We start from the raw sequence: 14279 nt of genomic DNA, 5'->3' as shown, positions 1-14279 counted from the left end.
TAGAATGAATACGTTTAAACTTTTTAAAGTACTGTACAGACGAAGGTGACCACACAGCATCACAATAGTCCAGTAAAGGAAGGACAAATGAAAGCACAATACAACTTGCCCAGCAGCTCGTTAGATAAGGGACACAAATGATAAAGACAGTGCAGCCTAGACTGCACCCTCTGATAAACATATTGAGTATGCTTCTGCCAAGTCAAATTTTCATCAATGTGAACTCCAAGATATTTAAGAAATGGTACTTGAGAAAGCTGTTTTCCGCTGATATTAATACACAAATCACTATCCCATAATTTCTGTCAAGAGCCAATCAGCATTACATGAGATTTCCCCACACTAAGACTTAACTGGTTGGTCTGCAACCAAGTCAACAGAATCCATATCACTCTGCAAGCCACATTGTGCTGAGAGCAAGTCACCACTAGAGCAATGTAGCTCCATATCATCACAATACATATTTAGTTGAGAGCCATGAACAACAGATGGTAGATTGTACATATATATATACTGAACAACAAAGGGCCCAAAATGGACCCCTGGGGCACACCAGCATGAACCGTACCCCACTTAGAAACTGATCCCTGAAAACACACCCGCTGCCTACAGCATGACAAATAACTAGCAAACCACACAAGATAATCATGCAGTACTCCATAGCAAGCCAACTTTGATAGTAGAATGTCATAATTCACACAATCAAAAGCCTTAGACACATCTAAGAAATCAGCAGCAGTAAATTTACTTTCACCAATGGCTTTGCACCAACAGTCAGTGACATGCATTAAAACATCCCGAGTAGAGTGTTGTGGGCAAAAACCAGACTGTCCGTCTGACAATAAGTTAAACTTCAATCATAGATATTACCATAGATATATAGATAGATGTTACCAGGAGTTCATAATATTAAATGAACTCTTGATATTACCAATCATAGATATTAGAAGTACTCCGTCATAATATCTATGCACCAATGCTCGAGTTGTTTCGAGGGGTCGCCTCTCCAGAATCTTTTGTGCATTTATAACACTCAATGCTATTTTGACCATACCGCAATTTTATAGCTTCCAAATCTAAAAAAATTTTCTTCCCTTGAACACATAATTTATAACACAAAAATTAGAACCATTGTAGAAAAATTAACAATGTGTCTCATCAATTACTGGTCCCCTTCATCATTATCATTATCTCCTTGATTATCAGCAGTCCAAAGCTACACACACTGATAGTTAACTCATATTGATAACTGATAGCTAACCGTCAAATTATCCCTTAACAGCTGCATGATCAGTGTACTATCCTTGTAAGAACCCTCTTGAAGTTGGTCCAGATCAGCAATGGCACCATCAAATGCCTTAAAACAGCACAAAATTGAAGTCACCATTAATGATACTGAACTGACTTACCTTCTTAGCTAACTCACAAGCCTTATCTGGCTCATTTAAGATCTCATAATAAAACACTGAGTAATTCAAAGCCAGGCCTAGTCTGATGGGATGAGTGGTAGTTAAGTTCTGCTCAGCCGTATCATTGGCTTTTTTATATGCACCACTCGCCTCCTCCATATTTTCTTTTTTGTATGAATCTCCCAGCTCACTTAAGTATCTGTAGTAATCTCCTTTCATTTTGTAATAAAACACTAGAGATTCCGGATCATTGCTTTTCTTCACCAAATAGTCATCTAGTAATTCCTACATTAAGATACAAAAGTTTTATAGGGAAACAATTGAAGGATGACTGGAGTGGATCATGGTTATATTGAGTAAAGATATCTTAGGCTATAAAATATGGATTAGTGGGTTTACTTGACGTAACTTGTTGAGTGATCCTTCAATTGTTTCATGGGTTTTTTCCAGCAATCCCTATTCCTTATGGGTTTTTAATGTGTCCAGTTCATGTTTTTTTTCTAAATACATTTATGGATTATCTTGTTAGACACCTTACACCCCATTCACACCATCCTGGGTTAGTCAGAGTGTTTTCAACTGAACTCGGGTTGGCCCTTGTTCACACTACTGCATCTGATGTAAGCTCGATAGTGTGAGCGCCAAATAATTAGCTAAAACAAGCGCACAAGCTTTCGATTATTTAGGCGCTTAATAAAAGGCACTAGAATTGTAGCGAGGAAGCGTAGAACTAGTTGAAATAAGTCGTACAATGTTATAGCTGCCATGTTCAAGCTGGTGGGTGCTCCTTTCACCAGGAATATTAACGCATCATTCGAGCATAACTGTTACAAAGTCTACCAAAACTACGGTACATCATAGCCATTTCGAAGAGCAGTTTTAGAGCTAAGAATATACTTGCTGTGTGGTGAATAGAAGCAAGTTATATTGTTAACCTGAGTTGGAATGCGTTCACACTGTATTCTATCCGTGATCCTATAACCTGTGCCAGCCCACCTCTCCTTGTTGTGCCATGCTGGACCTGGTTTGGCATGGCTCGATCGATTTACACTGCAATTTTGAGCTGTGCTGTGCTCTACCCGGGTTAGAAGGTAGTGTGAACAGGGTGATAGTGTAACATCAAGAGTTAATAATATGGAGAGGAAGAACTCGATCTCCATATTATTAACTCTTGGTAGCGTGGTTATCAGATTAACAATTATCACTTATAGTTAAGACTTTATTTAGGCTGTTTTGGGTGGGTAGTAAATCTCCAAATATACTCCACACTCTTAGGCATAATATAACGTATGTATGCTCAAAATCTAATGAGTGTGCATTCCTAACATGCGATGATGTAATGGGGGCACTAAATTGTGTCACACGACCATGCATGAATGATAGTATGATAGTATTATCCTGAAAGATCCAGCCACTTAACAGCCATGAAAGTGGTAACTAATTTAAGTGCAGTGTAAAATAGAGTCTAAAGCACAATGTGGAATTTATAGATGTTATATCCAAGCAAAAACAGCTAAGCTATAAAAAAGGTACAGCTTTTAAAACTTATATTATGATAGAAACATTTAGAGGCTCTATGAACACTAAATACGGTCACGAAATGAAATTATTCCTTCCAGAAATTCTGTTTTTCTTCAGCTATTACCAAACACTGGCAAACTAGCAGTTGTTGTATTACACTGTGATGACTTTTATCATGGATTAGAAGTTGATTGCTTTATTAGAGTAAATAACAGTATCTAATGTATCCATAGGAAAGTTATACTTTAACCAATTATTCCTCACCACCAAATTTCTAGCATAATAGATGCAAGGCTAATAATGCTAAGGCAAAGCCTAGCGCTCTGATCTCAAGGCTTCAGCTATGATTGGCTTTTGTAGCACCAAGTAAACAATGTGTTGAATGTATCATAATATATTTTGCTGCTTGTTACATCACCACCACCACCATTTGGCTCTTAGCAATCAAATGCAGTCAGTTAGTATAGAATGTCTTGAATGGCATCACTGTATGTTGCATGAAGCACACGTTCTGCTTACAGAAAATAAAGCACTTTGATCACCCCCAAATAAAATGCTTCACATTAGAAAATAAACTGCTTCTGTGGTGCCAATCAATTGCACAAATACAAACCTGTTCATGACTGCAACCAATTGCAACAAGCACTGAATGCAGTTATTGTGCATTTCGGCACAGTGTGCCTGCCAACGCCAAGAGTGCTCAGTACTGCAGATTTCTTACGTAACTAGGTAAAACTTTTATATATTAAAGTTTAATGATTGTTTGAGTTGAGACTTAAATACATTGATGCGCTACAACAGGTGAATTGTAGGTGTGAATATCTCAAAGCAAGGTCTAAAGTAACCTCTCTAAATTTGTCATGAGATACAATTTCAAAAAAGTGATTTTATCTCATGACCTATAAGGTAAGTGTGCCTAATTCCAAACAGTTCCTAACTCCGGACACTTTTAACCCTTTAAGGACCGCTGCCGTAATATTGCGTCCAAAGTAGGTATTGCTCGAAAGACCAGCGCCGTAATATTACGTCCAAGATTATTGGCAGTAAACAAAGAGCTATAACTCCGCAACAAATGAAGCTATTAGATCGAAACAGGGGCCATTGTATTCGCCATTCATAGGCGATTCTTTTGATATATAAGGCCAAATTATCACGCAAAACTAAGCCTGTGTAAAATTCCTAACAAAGTACAAATATTTACTATTTACACAACAATAAAACTAACCTTGTAGAAATCGCTCCATAACTTTGGCTGTGTTCATCGTATTGACTTCAAATAAAGCTCAGAGTGCTCACTATTTAGAGGCGAATAATTTGATATACAAGATCACGTGATGTGGTTTAAAAAAACTAAAATGGCGGACTGTTTTTATTGATTGTGTCACGAAGAAATCGGTCGCGTGTAGGTGTTTGAAACTCACCTTAGTGCTTTTAAGACATTGGTTCTACACTTTGGTAAGTTAGATAATGTTGTTTATTATTGTCAGGCGAGTCTTCTAGTATAATTTGTTATACAATTGAGCATTTGTAGGGGCTTTGTCAATGCTATAAACTTATTATATTTTTTAAAACACTAAATGTACAGTAATCATAAAACGTGTGGGCTTTCAGGGTAGACTATGCACACAATTTTTGGTCCTTAAAGGGTTAATGTTTGGCGTCATATCTCCAAAACTATCTACAGCATTACTTGAAATTTTAGGTGATTAATGCTTCATATACAATGATGCCGTGGCTTAAAAGTCTTGCTAGTTTTTCTAAACGAGGTGATTATTTATTGTTGTGTGTGGTAAAATTATCAAAAATTCTTCGATAATCACTGCTTATTCCCAAACTCAGAGCTATCTGGCTGATTTTAATACAGTGCAGAGGGACAACTATGACTTACCACTGTACCAAGTTTCGTTTGTAAAAAATCAGCCAAACACTTGCTATGGACGATTTTGTAAGAGCCAGTCTCATTGAAGCTGCATAAATATTTGCGTAAATACACCTAGATTTGAAATACCCATAACTCGGCAACGAAAGGTACTATGACTCTCAAAATCGAGTATGAGGTGGGCAATAGATGCAAGTTTAATGTGCGGTGTTTACAATTCAAAATCAACTTCAGAAGTGCTGTATCAGACGTGATAAAAAGTGTCCGGAGTTAGGAGCATGTACAAAATTTACACATAGTTGAATTTTGGAGTGCAGCTCCTCGACGGATGGAGATATTTTGATGAAACTTGCAGGACTGATGCACGATAGGATAGGCTTTATCACCATATTTTAAGGATCAAGTAATTCGCTTGCATGGTGGAGATACAGCACCGAAAGCAAAAACTGTCCGGAGTTGGCACACTTACCTTACATGCTTTCTTTTAAAAATTTGGATAAGTTACTTTTTGACAGTCACACCTAAAATTGTAAAATTCTGGTTGGTAGGGGCAGCTGTTAATATGAAACTGTAGCCAACATTTCTGCCAACGTATATATGCACACATAATAGACACAATCCAAAACTACGTAATCGTGATAGCAACAGCTTTCTGCCATTTTGAATGGGGTCAGTATCAATTATTACGATTGCGCTACATTGAAATCCGATGATGAATAAAGCTCGAACTAGGGGGTATTGTCGAGCAATTGGCCGTGGAAGTCTTCAAGGTTGTAAATTGGTTAGGGGCAGGTGGTTATCAGGGTTGAACAAGGCGCGAAGCATCGACAGCCCAAATTTCCTTGTTGGCCCACACAGGAAGCACTGCGAAGCAAATAGATAGTATTTTAGTATCCATTACTGCGGTAAATTATTAGTAATAGTAACCGTAGTAGCGGCTGACCATCCAGGAGCTCCTTGTACAGGTAAACAAGGGAATTAGTGTCGTCAGTGCTTCGTGCCTTGTTCATCACCTGATAATCATCTGCCTTTTGCCAGAACAAAGAATTTACAGCATTAAAAGCTTCCATGGACTATTGTTTGACAATATCACTTAGTTCGAAATTTCTTCATCGCTGAATTTCAATGCAGTGCAGTCGGTGATTATTGAAATTGGCCCCATTCAAAATGTCATTTGAAAAGTGGGCGTGGTTTTGGATAGTGTCTATTTTTTAACACTTGCAGGAGAAGACACCTGGCCGCACAAACATACCTGAACTTCTTTACACAGTTCATCTAGTTCTTTAACAATCTTCTCTTTGTATTCTGCAATCGCAGCCAACTTTACATCTTCGGGATTTGACGAGGGATTTGTAGATGTATATTTCTCCTCAACGGACGAAACCACACGCCACGCGGACCGTCTTGAACCCACAGCGTTCTTGTACGCCACTGACAGTAAATTTCTGTCATCCACTGTGATCTTGAGAAAACCATCCTCGGTAGGTGCCACTTTGACTGCGTCCTTCATACACTTTGCCATATCGTCGTACCTTTCAGCACTTTCCGCATATTTAGCTGCGTCAATATATGAATTGTATTCCGCCATTATGCTAGAGAGAAGATCCGAGGCAACGACACACAACTTTCTCTGCAATGACGTAGACTTGTGTAGACGTCACGTTGTCATGGAATTGCTATGGTATCACATTCCACGTACCAAACTGCAATGTTGCCGAAGTCAGCAACATCCACCATAACATGACTAATTTAAGACATTGTGATATTAAACAAATGATCAAAGAGCTTTTGAATATCCCTAAAATTTTTCCTACAGTCGCCAAGCATAGATAATTGCATATGTACACATTTTTTAAATATGATGACAATAATTTGGTTCTAGTATGTACGAATGGCTGGTGGGACTGGTGGACAAACAGTGGCATCTAGCGTGTGATCAACAACTGGTCGATATTCGAGTGCCACCTAGGTAAAATGGTAACATCTTATTATTAGCTGCCATACAAATTCACCTTTCCAGTTTCAGCATCCATAAATGACATTGAATGTTTCCGCCAATGTTCTGAGAATGGCCTTGCCTTTTGATTGTCAATTGGTTTGGTGTAGTCATATTCGTCAATTCTCTCCTGCAAACACAGGAAGTATAAAAATGGATGCAATTTAGTTATTAGTAGAAACATCACAGATGGCATTTTTATGTGGGTGTAGCCAGGAGCTTATAAGCACCAAAGGTGCCTTCAATTTGGTGCTTATAAGCTCCTGGTGCAGCCAATCAGATTTCCTGCAACTGCAGCTCAACGACTCACACACAAAAAAATATTGTTATATATAGATGTAAAGAAATTCATCTACTTTTGGTTACTAGTTTCTCACTAGTAGTATAGTAGTTTACTCATATGAAATGTGTAGTATGGTTGTGTGTATTGTGCACTTTAATTGGAGTAAAATTATCATATCTACCAATGAAAATAAGCCTTTCCCATAATGACATCAGAGCAAAAATGGCGACCTCTATTTGGGGGTACTCTAATGTTTTCAAGTACAGGTGATATTGGGTGACAAATGAAGATCGATCGTTTGTGTGATCCAGGAAGAAGATATCGAGCTAAAACTAACAGGTATGGGTATAACACAGCAGAATTAAATCATTTACATGGGTTTTGAAATTTCAACTAGTTTTGAAGGTTGAGTAGAAACAACAATCCTTTATATACATTGTAACCATACCTGGTTACTTGACTTCAATATCATCTTTCATTAACAACTAAATGGTTCATGAAAAACTTGTCGTCATAGAAAGCAATACTCGAAAATATAAGAGTACCCCAAATAGAAAATCAATGTGATGTCATTATGGAAAAGGCTCATTGTCAGTGTACTGCAGCCAGAAGCATGCTTTGGGTAATCACCATCATTGTAGAGCCAGATAATTTGCCTGCAAACCACACACATATGTACACAACCAATCTTCACATTTCATACAGAGTAAGTGCTGAAACCACTGTACAATATTAATTTTTAGTACAGGTTGTTTACACAGTGGGATCCAGCACATTTTTGTTGCTATGATAGATCAGAGGTACGTAAATTGTCTTTCACTTTTGTGCTGAATTTCCTGACTTACTTCAAACTGATGGGTACATCAGGCAGTATATTAATGAGAGATTTGGGGATTTTTACAGTGGGTAGTTTAAGACAGTGACCTTTATTTCATAGACAGTAAATAATATTTACAACCATAACCAAACACACTGTATGCTTTAAAACTCTAAATGTCTTGTTATTGAGAGGTTCTACTGTCACATGGCAGGCATAGAGGCCAAGTATGTAGTACTTTGGTCCAGGATCAAGTTTATATGTGGGTCTTGCATGTGGCATGGATCTTACTACTTGACCTTTTTGTGCCTTTTGGAGCTATTATTAATTTGTTATACAGTGAAACTACTCATAAAATGTGCACCATAATTAATACAATGATTTTTGCTACCAACAGGTCTGGCCCCATTGTATTTCAAATTTAAGGGGAAAACTGTTGAGGGAAGAAAGAACAATTTATGAGGAAAAAAATTCCACAGATCAATTTTTGCAAAAATTGTGAGCTTCATACCATGTACAATATATCCCTATTAGTCCAGCGCCTAAGCCAAATATTCGTTCACTTTTTGATAAAAGCACCAATTTTTTTACAGAGTATATGGAGCGTGCACTAAGTGTGTTAAGAAGGGGAGGCACGTAAAAAGTCCTCAGGAACACCCTTTTTGCACCCTGACAAGAAAACTATGTTACTATTAAAAATCAATCATGTTTCTATCAAGTTAACTGCTGGGCCTAGTATCATAGTAGTACAAAGCATACAGCTGGAACATAATAGCCTATTAGTAATCTATAAAAAAAAAATAGTTTTCTCACCTAGGCAGTAAACAAAATCACTAAAATTTCCATTTGCAGGGATTCTGTTAAAGTTTTGGACCTTCAATGCTGACGATTATGTAGTACTATGTACAAGGATCATCCTGATGTGTATTGTTTCTTTATTAAAGCGGTATAACAAAAGTTATTTAATGCTGAAGTCACAGGTGGATATCTCAACAAAAAACCATGAACTACAGCAGTTCAATTATCAAGTACAGAGCTTGAACAAAAGGTCCCTTGTCCTTATACTGGGCACCATATGAAAGGTAATTAAATTTATAGTTTAATGAAGGCAGTTGCAAGTTGTTTCATGTTCTCAAGTTACAGCACTTTCAATTCAGTGTAATATAGTATAAGCAAGAAAAGTACATGGATGTGTCATAAGGTACTTCTTAGTGCTCAAAATCCCACTTCATTGGAACCTAGCTCCTTTATGCTTATTTTGAGCATTATCACAGCACTAAGAAATACCTTATACCCTGCAAATGGAAATTTTAGTGATTTTGTTTACTGCCTAGGTGGGAAAACTATTTTTTTTTTTTTTTATAGATTACTAATAGGCTATTATGTTCCAGCTGTATGCTTTGTACTACTATGATACTAGGCCCAGCAGTTAACTTGATAGAAACATGATTGATTTTTAATAGTAACAAATGGTTTTCTTGTCAGGGTGCAAATAGGGGTGTTCCTGAGGACTTTTTACGTGCCTCCCCTTCTTAAAACACTTAGTGCACGCTCCATATACTCTGTAAAAAAATTGGTGCTTTTATCAAAAAGTGAACGATTATGTCATTTTTAAGGGCTTATGTACTGCACTATATGATCTAACCTTAAAATCTTCTCTGAAGTGGGCACCACGTGATTCCTTACGTTCAGCTGCAGAGTAAATTGTTTGCAGCGAGTTCAACATCAGATTTTGCAACTCCAATGTCTCAATCAAGTCAGTGTTCCACACAACACCTTTGTCAAACACCTACACAGATGATGGAGGGATAAGCACAGGTTTGTTGATCTATTATGTGTTTACTTTGACATCTCTCAATTCTCTGTACAAATTATCAAGCTCCTGGCAGCCCTCTTGTAAAACTTCGCCTGTCCTAAACACAGCAGCATTGTTCTGCATCAACTAAAGGATGAGAAGAATGAGTTAGGGAAGAAGAACATGGCAGCGAACCTTCTGCATCTTTAGTCTTAATTCTGCTGTGGGTGCATTTCCTTCAGATGATAGGAGTTTATCGATGTTTGCTACTGAACTCTCACCAGCATTCTAGGTAAACAGGCCATCAGAAATACACAAATTACTCATGTATACTATTTACCTCTGGAAGACTGGGTATAGTATCACCAGGCTTGTGGTTTTGTGCTATGTCATGTGCACAGGCTCGGCCGAAAACAACTAAGTCAAGAAGTGAGTTGGCGCCCAATCTGTTGGCTCCATGAACACTGGCACATGCCACTTCCCCAGCAGCATACAATCCAGGAATCAGCACATCTCCTACCCCTTCTTTGTACTGTATTACCTACAAGGCAGTCGCACCCACAACATAGCCACTTCTCACTAGTATCTAAACTAACCTGGCCCTTGTAATTTGTGGGCACTCCTCCCATGTTGTAATGAACTGTGGGAAGAACTGGAATGGGCTCTCGGTTTACATCCACACCAGCAAAAATCATTGCTGTCTCTGAAATTCCTGGCAGACGAGTAGCTAGTGTTTCAGGTGGCAGATGAGACAGCTGTAGATAGACATGGTCTTTCTCCGGCCCACATCCCCTAATAGTGCCCACCAATAAGTTTTATGTATCACTACAATGCCATATTGTACCGGCCATTTCGGATCTCAATCGTCATACTTCTTGATACCACGTCCCGTGATGCAAGATCCTTGGCAGTTGGAGCATAACGTTCCATAAAACGCTCACCCTCACTGTTCAGTAGATAGCCACCTTCACCTCGAGATCCTTCAGTGATCAAACAACCAGCTCCATATATCCCTGTAAAATGTGCCAGTTGTGCATGTAAGAAATTACAGTGGAGTTACAGTGTACCAGTGGGATGGAACTGTACAAATTCCATATCTTCATTTGCTAGTCCTGCTCTTGTCAACATGGCTGATCCATCACCAGTACATGAGTGTGCCGACGTACATGAAAAATATGCCCTACCGTATCCGCTAAATGGAGTACAAGACAGTTACTATTTAAGTACCATATGTAGTTTTAGCTCACCCAGTAGCCAATATTGTGTTCTTGGCATGGATCCTGTGTATTGAACCATCTTCCAAACACATCGCGATGATTCCACAACATACACCATCTTTCATTAGCAGATCAAGTGCAAAGTACTCCACAAAATAGTTACAGTTGTACCGCAGTGACTACATAACAGTAGAGTAAAGGTACCATTCCAGATACATACTACATACCCTTCCATATAAAGTGTGTAGCAACGAGTGACCAGTACGATCAGCAACACAGCAACATCGATGTGCTTGACCCCCCTTGCCGTAGTTCAAACTCTGACCACCAAATGCTCGTTGGTAGATTCTTCCATCCTCCGTCCGACTAAATGGCATCCCATAATTCTCAAGCTATACAGGTAGGATAAAATCATTGTACGACAACATGACATACATACCTCTATGACTGCCTTAGGTGCCTCTTCTGTCATATAGTGTATGGCGTCTTGGTCCCCTAGCCAATCACTGCCCTTGACTGTATCATACCTGACAATAAATGATGTATTGGGTTTGCTGGGGAGAATGCACTCACATGTGCCATTTCCAGTCATCTTCTTCCATGTGACCCAGTGCAGCATTGATCCCTCCCTGGGTAAGTGTGTAATAGAGTGGTATCAATGTCAGTGTGTGTATGCGCATTGTGTATGTGTGACAGTGTGAGTAACAAGTGAACAATCTTACTGTACAGTAACTACGGATGGACAAATTTTTTTTAGCACAAATAGTGTAGGGAATAAAGTATCATATAGCAGGAAAGTTGGGTAGGAGGTGAATTTACCGTGATAGGATTTTGGTATACAAGAAAAAGAGACTGTGATACTTATAAACAATTTTTATTATAGCCGTATTTGATTTCATATTTAGAAAACTGCTCATTCACCAAACTTTCCTGCAAATCAGCCTTTTATTCCCTCAGTTATATGATACATGTTGTGCCTGTAGACAACTGTGTGGCATACTGCATAGTGGAATATTGCATGAGTGCAGCATGCTGTATGCAAATTGTCCACATGCATGTATGTATGGCCACATGCATGTATGTATGGATTACATGTCATGTGTTACCTGTGCTGCAACAGTGTGAGATCGTGTTGGAAACAGCTTAGTGACACAGGCAGTCTTAAAGCCTTCCTCTGCCAACCCAAATGCAGCCCTCAATCCAGCACCTCCAGCACCCACCACCACACAATCAAACTTGTGATCTACTACCGGATATTTCTTGGACAGCTGCAATAAAAAAAGTTATCTTGTTGTAAATCCTCAACGGGCTCAGCTTTCTGCTATGATCTGTGGTACGACAAATACAATTTAAGCCTTGCCTGTGAATGACGCACATGATGATGACATAATCGACTACTATAGGTACTCCATCTTGTGCCTCTTAATATTCGGGTTGTACTCCGGCCAATCTACCAGAGGAAATATTTATTACTAGAACAAGAATCAAAAACTTGTATAGCTGCGCGTTAATTAGACACACAGCAACCAGGTTATTACAGGGATCAACATACTCTCCACACAATGAAACGCGTGCAATAAGAAACGATACGATACATTTCGATACTATACTTACTAATCTCGTTGTCATATTATAAGAAATACTACCCAATTGAATACTAATAAATTGGCGCATGCGCCTATGCAAAACAATCAGTTTTTCTTTTTGGCGTCAGAATTTTTGCCGCCTTTGTTTTTTCGTGTTGCAACTGGCTGCTTTATCTTCACTTGCTCAGCTCCAGCATCTTCCCCACGTCTGGACAGCTGATAACTAACAAAATTCCAACCCAGTATAGCCTGAAAAAGCAGCAAGACCGCCAAACAACACGTCCTATAAAAGGTAGTATAAATTCATTCATTCATTCAGGCAATAAATACCTGTACAAAGAAGTTTCATAAAACGGAACTTCCACATCCTCATCAATATTGTCGTGTTCCACTTTCTTCAGTCCAAATTGCAATGTGATTACTGACAATACTACAGTGCCTAGTCTGCATACCACAGATAGCACATGCCAGCAAGTGAACCTAAAAGGAAAGGCATAAGGCATCTCTACCAGCAGTAAGAACACAGACAGACCCCATTGAAGCTATTTCCTTCTTTTGGTGATAGTGGAGTAGCCGTGACAAGTGGAATGACAACTCCACCAAATAATGAAGCATTAAGAGAACAAGCATCAACCGTTGCAACCTGCACACATGTATTTTGCATACCATAATCCACAACAAATGTAACTGTCACCTGCCACTATATGCTCCAGCGATAAGTAACAGCAAAGAAGTATAATGAAGCAGTTTTGATGGAATGTCTTCCTACATTGAATTAGCAGCTCAATCAGCAGTTAAACATAACTCTCACCTTCTTGGCTTTCATGAAGTACAACTCTGGGTAGCAATGCAACCAAAACGCCATCTGGTTCAACATGAAAAATTTTATTCCAAACCTACAGAAGATATGGGTGAACACAGTGAGCATGTGATAAGTTGCTAAACTTCATCATGTCATGTGGAAAATCATTCCAGAGTTGAGTTACATCAATCAGATAGCCTTCATTGAAAATTATGTTACAGCCCCATACCAGTGACAAAAGGTAGAAAACTATTAAAAATCCAGAATCATAATATTTGTGGTGCTTTGTCTTTGACAAGTGCAGCTTCCGTGCAGTACGCTACAGTGGACATGGAACATTCACACACACATGCACACACCCTACACATAGTTCTGTACCTCCCATATGTATTCATGCACCACAGCATGTATAATGATCCACAAAACTGAATAGAACAACACATTGATAGCATCCTTTGGTCCATGTCTGTAAAATGTTTGGATGGCCTTGTCTATATATTTACATACATCAACTAACAACATAGCTATGTACACATGAACAAGTAACCTTGAACCCTCCCACTAGGGGTGACTGTTGTAGCATTGTCTTCTTGCTCTGTTTCATTGTAGTGTATAAATATAAACTGAGATCCTATGTGATTTGTAGCCTGCAAGGACATATATAGGTGGGCATTATTTAGAACACACATGTCTACCTGAAACATTATCATTACAAATACGACCATACAGGCACACGATAAAATATCTCCGTGATTCTTTCTAATGAATTCATGGCTAAATATCGGAGGGTTGTCGCCCTTGCCGCCGGGCTTTTTACTAGGGATCTTGGTCATAAATGCTCCACCTTTTGTTATCCTAAATAACGCTGCACGCAGTGTGTCACAAAAGGAAGTTACACAATTGCACGTCTACTACTAAAATTCTGCGATGAGATTCACACACGAGTGCATGAATTGTGCGAATATAAAAATTTG

General features: G+C 38.7%; 3 protein-coding genes across 3 annotated transcripts; all 3 read right to left on the bottom strand.

Annotated features, from left to right (window-relative positions):
- Positions 1–1068: 1068 nt before the first annotated feature.
- LOC136249675 (14-3-3-like protein) lies at positions 1069–6472 on the bottom strand. The gene is made up of 4 exons (XM_066041759.1): positions 6062–6472; positions 1410–1694; positions 1262–1357; positions 1069–1216 (listed from the first exon to the last, which is right to left on the bottom strand). The coding sequence occupies exons 1-4, from the start codon at positions 6395–6397 to the stop codon at positions 1163–1165; spliced, it is 771 nt and encodes a 256-aa protein (XP_065897831.1). The 5' UTR covers positions 6398–6472; the 3' UTR covers positions 1069–1162.
- Positions 6473–6642: 170 nt separating this feature from the next.
- Positions 6643–12599, bottom strand: LOC136249672 (succinate dehydrogenase [ubiquinone] flavoprotein subunit, mitochondrial-like). The gene is made up of 16 exons (XM_066041754.1): positions 12532–12599; positions 12278–12367; positions 12024–12185; positions 11491–11546; positions 11357–11444; positions 11145–11309; positions 10948–11096; positions 10768–10892; positions 10545–10713; positions 10297–10492; positions 10041–10241; positions 9896–9988; positions 9749–9847; positions 9551–9694; positions 6822–6935; positions 6643–6774 (listed from the first exon to the last, which is right to left on the bottom strand). The coding sequence occupies exons 1-16, from the start codon at positions 12589–12591 to the stop codon at positions 6688–6690; spliced, it is 1998 nt and encodes a 665-aa protein (XP_065897826.1). The 5' UTR covers positions 12592–12599; the 3' UTR covers positions 6643–6687.
- On the bottom strand, positions 12537–14263 carry LOC136249674 (translocating chain-associated membrane protein 1-like). The gene is made up of 9 exons (XM_066041758.1): positions 14001–14263; positions 13853–13952; positions 13684–13796; positions 13449–13624; positions 13315–13399; positions 13198–13268; positions 13036–13146; positions 12834–12983; positions 12537–12786 (listed from the first exon to the last, which is right to left on the bottom strand). The coding sequence occupies exons 1-9, from the start codon at positions 14136–14138 to the stop codon at positions 12609–12611; spliced, it is 1122 nt and encodes a 373-aa protein (XP_065897830.1). The 5' UTR covers positions 14139–14263; the 3' UTR covers positions 12537–12608.
- Positions 14264–14279: the final 16 nt, after the last annotated feature.

This window comes from Dysidea avara, chromosome 3, assembly GCF_963678975.1.
Source record: "Dysidea avara chromosome 3, odDysAvar1.4, whole genome shotgun sequence".
NCBI lineage: Eukaryota > Metazoa > Porifera > Demospongiae > Dictyoceratida > Dysideidae > Dysidea > Dysidea avara.
Note: the sequence above shows the minus strand (reverse complement) of the source record. Positions and strands in the feature narration are given on the sequence as shown.

Coding starts and splice junctions, on each gene's coding strand:
- LOC136249672 (XM_066041754.1), bottom strand. CDS start 12,591: ATGCGCCAATTTATTAGTATTCAATTGGGTAGTATTTCTTATAATATG. Junction 11,445..11,490: donor GATGACTGGAAATGGCACAT/GTGAGTGCATTC, acceptor ATTTATTGTCAG/GTATGATACAGTCAAGGGCA. Junction 11,097..11,144: donor TACACACTTTATATGGAAGG/GTATGTAGTATG, acceptor ACTGTTATGTAG/TCACTGCGGTACAACTGTAA.
- LOC136249674 (XM_066041758.1), bottom strand. CDS start 14,138: ATGACCAAGATCCCTAGTAAAAAGCCCGGCGGCAAGGGCGACAACCCT. Junction 13,269..13,314: donor ACTTCATGAAAGCCAAGAAG/GTGAGAGTTATG, acceptor AATTCAATGTAG/GAAGACATTCCATCAAAACT. Junction 13,147..13,197: donor GCTGGAGCATATAGTGGCAG/GTGACAGTTACA, acceptor ACATGTGTGCAG/GTTGCAACGGTTGATGCTTG.
- LOC136249675 (XM_066041759.1), bottom strand. CDS start 6,397: ATGGCGGAATACAATTCATATATTGACGCAGCTAAATATGCGGAAAGT. Junction 1,695..6,061: donor AACTGTGTAAAGAAGTTCAG/GTATGTTTGTGC, acceptor ATCTTAATGTAG/GAATTACTAGATGACTATTT. Junction 1,358..1,409: donor CTTGTGAGTTAGCTAAGAAG/GTAAGTCAGTTC, acceptor TGCTGTTTTAAG/GCATTTGATGGTGCCATTGC.